This window comes from Auxenochlorella protothecoides, assembly GCF_000733215.1.
Source record: "Auxenochlorella protothecoides strain 0710 unplaced genomic scaffold scaffold13, whole genome shotgun sequence".
NCBI lineage: Eukaryota > Viridiplantae > Chlorophyta > Trebouxiophyceae > Chlorellales > Chlorellaceae > Auxenochlorella > Auxenochlorella protothecoides.
In genome coordinates this window covers 86,792-96,656 of record NW_011934200.1, presented here as the reverse complement: position 1 = coordinate 96,656, position 9,865 = coordinate 86,792, and the positions used below count along the sequence as shown (strand labels likewise).

General features: G+C 68.3%; 2 protein-coding genes across 2 annotated transcripts in view; one reads left to right on the top strand and one right to left on the bottom strand.

Moving 5' to 3' along the window:
• The window catches only part of F751_1352 (DNA polymerase zeta catalytic subunit), a gene marked incomplete at both ends in the record, with an annotated part of 10,558 nt that extends 5,175 nt beyond the window's left edge, over positions 1-5,383 (bottom strand). The window contains 6 exons of the mRNA XM_011398671.1: positions 1-289; positions 4,242-4,366; positions 4,475-4,517; positions 4,669-4,873; positions 5,015-5,072; positions 5,291-5,383. The exon at positions 1-289 is cut by the window's left edge and continues 2,327 nt beyond it. Coding sequence (XP_011396973.1) covers positions 1-289; positions 4,242-4,366; positions 4,475-4,517; positions 4,669-4,873; positions 5,015-5,072; positions 5,291-5,383 — 813 coding nt within the window. The remainder of the gene's footprint in view (positions 290-4,241; positions 4,367-4,474; positions 4,518-4,668; positions 4,874-5,014; positions 5,073-5,290) is intronic.
• A 916-nt stretch (positions 5,384-6,299) lies between these two features.
• F751_1351 (Histone-lysine N-methyltransferase, H3 lysine-36 and H4 lysine-20 specific) lies at positions 6,300-8,853 on the top strand (the record flags this gene model as incomplete). The annotated part of the gene is made up of 7 exons (XM_011398670.1): positions 6,300-6,328; positions 6,514-6,610; positions 6,739-6,940; positions 7,163-7,719; positions 7,804-7,914; positions 8,169-8,438; positions 8,740-8,853. The coding sequence occupies 7 exons, from the start codon at positions 6,300-6,302 to the stop codon at positions 8,851-8,853; spliced, it is 1,380 nt and encodes a 459-aa protein (XP_011396972.1).
• Positions 8,854-9,865: the final 1,012 nt, after the last annotated feature.

Here is a 9,865-nt window from a genome sequence, read left to right as displayed (position 1 = left end):
CCACGCCTCCACGCTGGCGCGGCCGGGGGGGTCCTGTGCGGGCGTGATGACACGCTGGCGCCGAAGCTCCTCGATGCTCGGCGCGCTGGCGCCCAGCTCTGCCCCCGCGCCCCGCGCGTCTTGCCACGCCTCCACGCTGGCGCGGCCGGGGGGGTCCTGTGCGGGCGTGATGACACGCTGGCGCCGAAGCTCCTCGATGCTCGGCGCGCTGGCGCCCAGCTCTGCCCGCGGCCGGTGCGGCAGGCTGGACTGGAAGGCGGGCAGGTGCGACACGGCGTCGGAGGTGAGCCTGCGTGAGGGAGTGGTGGGTTGTTGGGGTGTTATTGTGAGCTCATCGCCGACACCGGCGACACCCCTGAGATCCCGACGATTCCGTGCAGAGCCAGCAAGGCCCTGGGGCCCCGCCGCCTCACCAGTGGAAGCGGTTGGCTGCTGTGGCGACGCGGCCTGGCACGTCAGCGGGGTTGCTGAAGAAAGCGCGACGGTTCACCGTGAGCGGGCAGCCCACCGCCGCGGCCGTGGCATCCAGCTCCGCCTGTGCCAACGGCCGAGAGGTGGGATGAAAGGATGAGTTGAACGGCTGGACAAAGCATGCACGGGCGCAGTCATGAATCCAAGGATTCGACCACCTCCCGCAGCATTTGTCGGGCCCACTGAGCAAGATGCTTCCCCACGCATGCACCTGGGAGGGGGGTGGCGGCTCGTGCTGGATGACCAACGCCTTCACCATCCCGCCGGCGTCGGCCGCGCCATGCGGGCACACGCCGTCTCCATCGCGGAAATCGTCCTCCTCCCCCTCATCCGAGTCGCCTTCGTCCCAGCCCCGGGACAGGTCATTCCAGTCCTCCAGGAGGGGGTCCTGCGAGGTGTCGGTCATCCAGGCACCCGCAGACGCATGCTCGCCCGGCACGTCGCCCTCATCGCCGCCAGCGTCATGAGGGGGAACTCCCAAGACCCCCGTGGAATCCTCTGCTCTGCCAGAGGACGGCGCATCAGATCCACCAGCCCGCAGAGGGCTCGAGCTTTCTCCAGGTCCTGCGGATACGCTGCCGGGGCTCTCCACCAGCAACAGGCTGGCAGGGACCAGATCCAGGGATGGCATGGCATGGGCCGTGGGCCCCGCCGCCTCTGCGCTGCTTGACTGGCTGTCGGGCAGCACCAGGGCAGGAGCGGCGGGGCCCACAGGTCTGCAGCTGGCGTCGGTTCTTTGGGGTATGAGGGAGCTCACTGGTGCAGGGGGTGCCATCGCCTCTGTCAATCCTGGAGCCGTGGCGTCGGAGGTGTCCGCATGAGGATGAGATGGAGCGACGTCAGCTGGTGCATCATACTCAGGATCTTGGCCGTCCATTCGTGCCATGACAGCTGCACTTTCGTCATCTCCTCCAATCCCACTGCTGCCGCATTTGCCCACGACGCCCTTCTCCGTGCCCGAGGGTCTGCGCAGGCCGCCCCCCATCCAGGCTTTGGGAGCGCCTGGGAAGGCAGAGCCCGCCCTCATCCCAACAGTGTACTCAGCGACCGCGCCGTCAATTTGGGGAATGGTGGGGGGCGCGGCGCCTGCCTCCCCGGGTTCTGCGTGGTCGGGCTGCCCCCTGCCGCCCGCCTGCGCTCCAAAATCTAGACCTTCGGCCCTGAAGAGGCTGCACCCTTGTGCAGGCAACTGGCCCTCGGGCCCATCATCAGGCTCAAACTCCCCATCTCCGGTCAGGGCTTGGCTCATCAGGATGTCCTGGACCTCGCGCTGGCTCGCGACCAGCCATTCGCGGAGCTGGGTCTCGGTCTGGGTGCGGCTGTGCTCCTACAGGATGGGGTTGGGTGGCAGTCCTTCGGTAGTCAGTGGATGGGCTTCAGGCGGGAGCTGCATCCACCTGCTCACTGATCAGAGCAGCTTGGAAGGAGCAGTGCAGATCAAACGCGCCCTCTGGACCAAGGCATTCGTCGAAGAGTGCATGCAACAGCACTGCCCTTGAATCGAGACGAGCGGGCCTCGGCAAACCGGTGTGCTGACTCAGGCAGGCCCCACCCCACCCGCTCACCCCCCGGACCTCTGCCGGAGCTGCCAGGGGTGTCCTCCCGCCCCTGCTCACAGGGTGGCCGCCGTCCAGCCCGGGCGTGAGCTGAGTGCCCAGGACTGCCCCCTGCGCTGCCAGCCTCAGGAGCATGTCCTCGTCAGCGTCGTCCTCGCCAGCGTCGCCCGGCGCGCCGCGGCCGTCCTCCTCCACGTCGCTCCCCGACCCCGCCGCTCCAAGATCCCCCCCGCGGGCCTGACGCTCGGCCTGGCCCCGGGCTCCAGCTGCCGGCGGGAGCCGCGAGAAGAGGGCCGCGAGTGCCCTGGTGTCCACCAGGGCGACCCCTGCATCCCCCGGCTCGGGGGACGCAAGGCGGGCGAGGAGGGGCGAGGGGCCCGCTCCGGCCCCGCCGGCTCCCCGCAGGGCGGAGGCTCGCGCGGCGGGGCTGGCCCCCAGCGCCGACAGGTTGGCGGGCTGCGTCAGCGCGAGCAGCGCGACGCGGGCCGGCGGCGGCGGCGTCGCCAGGACCGGGGTCGCCTCCTCCGCGCCCCGAATGTCCGCCCGCTGCGCGTCCGCCACCGCCTGGAAGCCCGCGCGCGTGGCGTCCACCGCCTCGCAGAGGCTGGCGGGGTGGCGGGGCGGGGAGGACGGGGCGCGGGGCACGGCGCCGCCGCTGCGCTCGCTCTCCTCGGCCCACATGGAGGCCAGGCTCTCCACCATCCGCTTCTCGGAGGGCACCTCTGCCAGCGGTACACGCACCAGCTGGGGATGGAAGGAAGGGCGGAAGATTGGGCGCACGAGAGGGAGAACCAGGTCGCTGGAGGACGCCACCTCCTCCCATGGCCCCGTGCCACCCTTTTGCCTGACGCTCGCTCTTCCCCCTACTCACCTCGTGCCTGTTGCAGATGGCGTCCACCACGGCGTCCAGCTCCAGCTCACACACCGTCTGCCGCCGCGGCGGCTTCACCCCCGCCCAGACCCAGTCGCGGGGCGTGCTGGAGGTCGTCCACACATGGCTGGTGTCCAGGGCCATGGACACGCTGCCGCCGCAGCCGCCGGCCGCTGCAGGGAGGGACAGGAGGGCATCGTGGCATGGGTGGGTCAGGTCGCCGTCCTAGGGTTGCAACACCGTGCTCATGCGCCCGAGGCACAGTTGCCAATGGCTCCCAGGCCGACCAAGCACAGACTGCTCCGACCATCGCAGCTCACCGGCGCCGCCCACCCACCAGAAATCCCATCCCTTTCCTCCTCTCACCTGTGACAGGCTCCTCCTCATGCACGAGTTGCTGCGCCGCCCAGCCCGGGCGCTGGCGGGAGTGTGTGCTCGGCAGCGGCTCCCTGCAAGCATGACTCTCTTGCTCAGCAACAGAGTGGCAGGCCCAATTCAGATCGGGTGGGCAGACCCCTCCAAGCCCAGCCTCACCTAAACTTGGCCCGGGGTGGCGGGGCGGGGAGGACGGGGCGCGGGGCACGGCGCCGCCGCTGCGCTCGCTCTCCTCGGCCCACATGGAGGCCAGGCTCTCCACCATCCGCTTCTCGGAGGGCACCTCTGCCAGCGGTACACGCACCAGCTGGGGATGGAAGGAAGGGCGGAAGATTGGGCGCACGAGAGGGAGAACCAGGTCGCTGGAGGACGCCACCTCCTCCCATGGCCCCGTGCCACCCTTTTGCCTGACGCTCGCTCTTCCCCCTACTCACCTCGTGCCTGTTGCAGATGGCGTCCACCACGGCGTCCAGCTCCAGCTCACACACCGTCTGCCGCCGCGGCGGCTTCACCCCCGCCCAGACCCAGTCGCGGGGCGTGCTGGAGGTCGTCCACACATGGCTGGTGTCCAGGGCCATGGACACGCTGCCGCCGCAGCCGCCGGCCGCTGCAGGGAGGGACAGGAGGGCATCGTGGCATGGGTGGGTCAGGTCGCCGTCCTAGGGTTGCAACACCGTGCTCATGCGCCCGAGGCACAGTTGCCAATGGCTCCCAGGCCGACCAAGCACAGACTGCTCCGACCATCGCAGCTCACCGGCGCCGCCCACCCACCAGAAATCCCATCCCTTTCCTCCTCTCACCTGTGACAGGCTCCTCCCCGTGCACGAGTTGCTGCGCCGCCCAGCCCGGGCGCTGGCGGGAGTGTGTGCTCGGCAGCGGCTCCCTGCAAGCATGACTCTCTTGCTCAGCAACAGAGTGGCAGGCCCAATTCAGATCGGGTGGGCAGACCCCTCCAAGCCCAGCCTCACCTGAACTTGGCCCGAGACAGGACCAGGTGACCCATCCCAAAGAGGTTGAAGTCGATCTTGAACTGGAGCAGGTACGGGACGTGCGCCTCATGTGGCTGCCACACTCTGCCCAGGACGGCGCCTGTCTGCGGGACAAGGGAATGAGAGGGGGCTGTGGCCCCACATGGCCCGGCACCAGACCGCTGCACCTGCATGCAGGACGGCTGCTGCGGATGTACGGAGCACCACCCCACCTGCAGCAGGGTAGCTGCGCGCCTGACGTCCTGCGGATTGTACCTGCACGGTGAAGATGTGATTGCCACGGCAAGGCTTGGCAGACAGGGATGCCGTTGGTGGCGGAGGCAAATTTCTCTGTGTGCAGGCATGCAGCAGCCACATTCTGCCCCTCCGTGCTCAGCCTCCCGCTCCCCTCCCTCAACCAACTCACAGGGAGATCTTGACCCACGCCCTGTCCTGGGCATGGTACCCGTAAAACGCCTTGGCGGCAACCAGGGTCAGGTCAAAGATGTGCTGGCGCCTCTTCGCGGACCCCTGGTCCCCGGTGACGGCCTGCCCTCCGGCCATGGCCTGGGCGGTGGACATGCTCAGGACCGCTTCCAGCGCCATCCCCAGCCTGCGCAGCTGGGTTCCCGCTGCAGGACCAGGGCGTGTGGGAAGGGGAAGGTCTGTACTCGGGCATGCCCATGGTACAGTGCCGGGTGCTACTTGCCTGCGGGCCAGGTGGGCTGCATCATGGCAAGGACCGTTTGAAAGTCTCAAACCCTGTTCCCCACCTCCATCTGCATCCTGGGGAAGGTCTTCATGGTAGGGCACATAAAAGTAAGGGAATGCCTATGAGGAGGGTGGGAGGGCTGGCAGGTGCACACAGCTTCATAATGTCGGCAGGACGTACTTGATGCCGTGGCAACATCTTCACCTTCAGCTGGTTCCATGCCCACCTGATGAACGTGGAGGCACGCCTTCTGGCCCTGGGGTGTGGATCCGTAAATCCTCACCACCGGCACATGAGTCACAGGGCTACCCTCCAGAGATGACCAGCAGGCATCCACCTCGGGAATTGGTGGTGCCAGGTAGTACTCGATGTTCACGATCCTGAGGATCACATTGGGAGCGCCGCTGGGACCCAGCAGTGGGGACTCCATGGCTCACATCTCGCTGGCAGCAGTTCCAGCTCCGTCACGGGGATCCATAGTGCCAGGGGCCATGCCCAGACTGCAGATCAGCCTCGCAGAACATCGAGCCCATGCTGCATTAATCCAGGTACATTGATCATCCAAGGTGTAGGCTTACTGCATCGTGCCTGCCATGTGATGTCGAAGTCCGGCATGCAGAAGCTCGTGGCGCCAACCCCGGGAAACCGATCTGCGTCTAGGTGCTATCCTGCCTTTGAAAATTTGGGATGAGACGGCATCAGGTGGCGCGGAAACTCCTTTCCGATCCCTCTCACCGGAGTGTGGAGGATCGACTGGTTCCAGGAAGTGTTGGGAGTGCCCAAGCAGGCACCTGGGCTGGTGCGCGACTCGGTTGCAGACCAACTCATGCGCCCTGCGGGACAGGGTGTGGATGGTACCATCAATCCGCTCGTTGCACACGCACTTCAGTGAGGTAAGTATCCCGGCATCGTCACTGGCGATCCGTCCTGCCCGGCCTGCTCGATGCAGACTAGTCGCCGCGGGGGGATGTGCGTTCTGTACACAGACGCAGGTGTCTGTCTTAGAGTCGACGCCCCTACCATCGCGCCTGACCCACCGTTGGCCCTACTGCAGATGGATTCGAGATGGTAGAGACCAGTGCGGACCCTGCACGAGGTGCAGGGACGGAGACTGCTGCCGACGAGGCGGGGCTGGTCTGGGGCAGGCTTACAGGCTACCCTCCATGGCCGGTGCGTGTTCTGCCAACCGGGGCTGGGGTGTGTGGAAGGGGACTGCCCCCTCATTCTCAAGATGCAATGCCAGTCCACTCGCCCCACCGCAGGCTCAGGTTCTCCCAGCGACGGCTGCGGCAGCTCACAGAGGACTACAGGCCACAAAGCGGGTGCCTCAGCAAACCACGGCCGTGATGTTTTTTGGTGACTACACCGCGGCATGGTGAGTGGGTGGGTAGGGGCAAGGGGTTTTTGTTGTGTTGGGAGTTGATGAGCCCCCAGGGATCGCTCGAGTGATGGCAGGTGCCTGTCTCTGGGCCTGGTATTGTGTCAGGTCTTTTCTCCTATTGGCCGCCATTGGCAACCCATGCCAGCTTCTTACCACACCAAAACCCTCTATCTCAACAGGCTGGCTGGCTCGCAAGTCCAACGATGGCATGAAGGCCTCACCGCCACCGCCAGCAAAGCTAGCAAGAACAAGAAGCTGGCCGCCGCCCTTGCCGAGGTGCTACCCTGTGCTCCTGTGCGGTCTGGTGCTGGGGTTGGCACCCCAGTGCATGTCATGGGTTTGGTCGCTCCCTGCAGTGTACCTGTATGCCTGATGGATCGGGTTCCTTTCTCTGCCATTCACAGGCACAATTGTTTGTGAAACACGGGCGTGCGCCAAAGGGCTGGTGGACTGAGACGCTGGTGGGCAGGAATGTCTGCAAGGCAAGCAGCGAGGCGCAGGCCTCTCCTGGCAAGCCTGGAGGTCCAAGCAAGCAGCGGAAGCAGACCGCGCCATCCGTATCGTTGCACACGCTTGCGGTGGTCCCTCGGCGTGTGAAGAAGGAAGGTGTGAGTCCCGTGGATCATGCTGGAGGCTCAGCCCCTGCCGTCGCATCCATTCAAGGTATGATGGAAAAGTGCTTTGGGAGTTTGCTTTGACACTGCGGTAGCCCTGCCCCTGCAATTCCTCCATACTGCATGTATTTGCACATCAGCATTTCACTAGGACCTCCTCAGATGGCCTCTCGGTTCAAACCCCCTTCAACCCCGTCACTGTCGTTACTCCCAGCCCCCACGCGGGTCGACGCTCCCGTGTTTGACGTCATCGACGGCCGCCTGGTGACCAAGGCCGGCCTGCCCCTGCTGACTCTCAAGCGGCGGGCGGGGGCGGCCGCGCTCACCGGCAAGGACGCCCTGCCTTCCTACCTGCACCTCCGGTCCAATGCCTACCACACCCCCGCCCTGAAGCCGCGCCGGCTGCCGCCAGACCAGGTGGACGTCTGCAGCTGCCAGCCCGTGGCCCGGCTTCCGCGCCGTGCCGCCCTGGCGGACGACATGCCGGCAGCCGCGGTCGCGGCGGCCGTCACGGCCGCCGCGCTGGCGCCGCACTTGGGCTCCCCGCCGCCCAGCCGCCGCGGCGGCTGCGGCCCGGATTGCCTGAACCGCCTGTCCCTCACCCTGTGCGACCCGGGCACCTGCCCGGCGGGGGAGTCGTGCGGCAATCGCGCTTTCCACCTGCTCCCCGCGCCGCGCCTGGAGGTCTTCCTCACCGACGGCAAGGGCTGGGGCGTGCGCTGCGCCGACGCCCTGGCGCCCGGCACCTTCTTGGCCGAGTACGCGGGCGAGGTGGTGGACGCGGGCGAGGCGCGGCGGCGCGCGGCCGCCGCGCGGGACGCCGGCGCGCCACACTTTTACATGATGGAGGCTGAGGCGGACCGCGTCATCGACGCCGGGCCCAAGGGCAACGTGGCGCGCCTGCTGAACAGCTCCTGCGATCCCAACTGCGTGGCGCAGAAGTGGCGCGACGCCGCCACGGGCGAGGTGCGGCGGGGTGTGGGGGGCTGGACTTGGGCCTCACCTTGGCGGGGTGAGGAGGGGTGGGCCGGCATGACTGAGTCGAGGGAGGCTGCCAAGGGACTGCAGTGTATCTCTGTCACCCTGCTGCCAGGCAGTCTGACGGGGGCAGGAACAAATCGCTCAGGCGGGGGGGTTTCTCTGACACATTCTAATAATCCACCCAAGCCACACTCACACACTCACAAGCTCACACAACCATGTCCCCCACGTCCCCGCAGATGCGTGTGGGGCTGTTCACCGCCCGCCAAGTCCCGGCGGGCGAGGAGCTGGTGTACAACTACAACTTCCAGCAGTTCCAGGGTGGGACGGAGCGAGGGGAGTACGCCTGCCGCTGCGGCGCCCCCAACTGCAAGGGCTCCATGGACCTGCGGGCTCTGGCACGCGACCCTGGCGCGAGGGAGTCCGGGGCTGCTGGCGAGCGGGGAGGGGCCGAGGGAGAGATGCAATCCCCTGCCGGCCGCCGTGCCGGCGCCAAGGAGGCCGCGGCGGTCGCGCCCAGGCCCGCCAAGCGGAGGCGCGGGCCCAGCCGCCCGAGGAAGCGGCCGTCGTCTCCGAGTCGCAAGGAGAACGAGCCTGGCGGCCTCCCGGCAGCCGTCAGTCTGCCACCAGCGCCAGGTGGCGGCCTGGAGGTCGGAGCCGGGACCCTCTGCGCCCCGCCGGCGGCAGGACCCTTGCACGCGGTGCCCGGCACGCCGGCCGAGGCGTCGCCGCGCTCGGGAGCGAGGCTCTGTAGCCAGGCCCGCTCGCCCCTGCTCCCCCGCTCCATGCTCGCCGCGGCTCCCACCTCAGACCTCCCCGCGGCGGCGCGGAAGCTCTCGACCCTGGCCGCGCGGCGGCCCGCCGTCCGGGCTTGGCGAGCGGCAGTTGGGACTTGGGGCGCGCCCCTCGGGCCCTCCATCCTGATGACTCCTGTTGATTGGCTGCAGGGCGGGGACCTGGGGCTCGTTATTGACGCAGCAGGGCCCCCCGTGGCCCTTGCCGCCGGCTTCTTGCCCCGTAGCCCCTGCTCCCGGCGCCCGCCGCCACTGCGCCCAGGCTCGGCGATGCACGCGCTGTGCGGCCGAGGGGCAAGGCAGGGCACCGGCGCCTGCCGCAGGCACGTGCTGCGCCTGTGCGCAGCGCCCCACCCCGCCGCCCACGCACGCCCTGCCGCCGGCGGGCCGTCCATCTCCGCGAGGCCCTCCGAACCCACGCGCCAGTCAGCACCGAGCCCCAGCGCCGACAGGCAGGCCCAGGAGCCCGACCCCCAGGTCCCCCAATCCGGGGGCCGAGGCCGTGGCGGGACGCTTCCATGGCAACGGTGCGGTTTCGTGGGACGGGTGTTGCTGTTGCCGGCGGGCCGAAGCAGCCTCTTAAACTCCTGGCGGCTTGCTGGGGGGGGGTCCAGGACACGCGTCAGCTCACCGCCTCCCACCCACCCACCCACCCTACCGCTCTACAGGGGCCCCGCCGCGCAGTGCCTCGGCCTCGGTTGGCGAGGCCCCCGCCGCCGCGGCACGCCCCTCACGCCGGGTGCGCAAGCCCAGGCGGCGCTTCGGGGAGTCGGACGGCGAGGCCTCCGACGCGGTGGGTGTGGGGGGTGGGAGGTGGGGGTCGCGAGAGCGTCAGGTCCTGGGATGGGCTCGGCAGGCTCACCTCAGCGACCTGTGTTGTGCGTCTGCCTCGTGCTCATGCATCCCCTTCACCTCCGCTCCCCCTCCCCCAACAAATTTTCTTTGTCATCATCCCAGGACCAGCGGCTGGAGGAAGGGGAGGGCACGCCGCCCCGCGCCGCGGCCCCTGCCACGGCCCCCTCCCCCGGCATGAGCCCGGCGACGCAGGCCGCCGCGACCATCGCCTCGCTGCTGGGAGGTCCCGAGGCAGCCCCAGCGCAGCGCCACCGCGAGCGCGGCGCCGCGCCGCCCGCCCCCGTCCC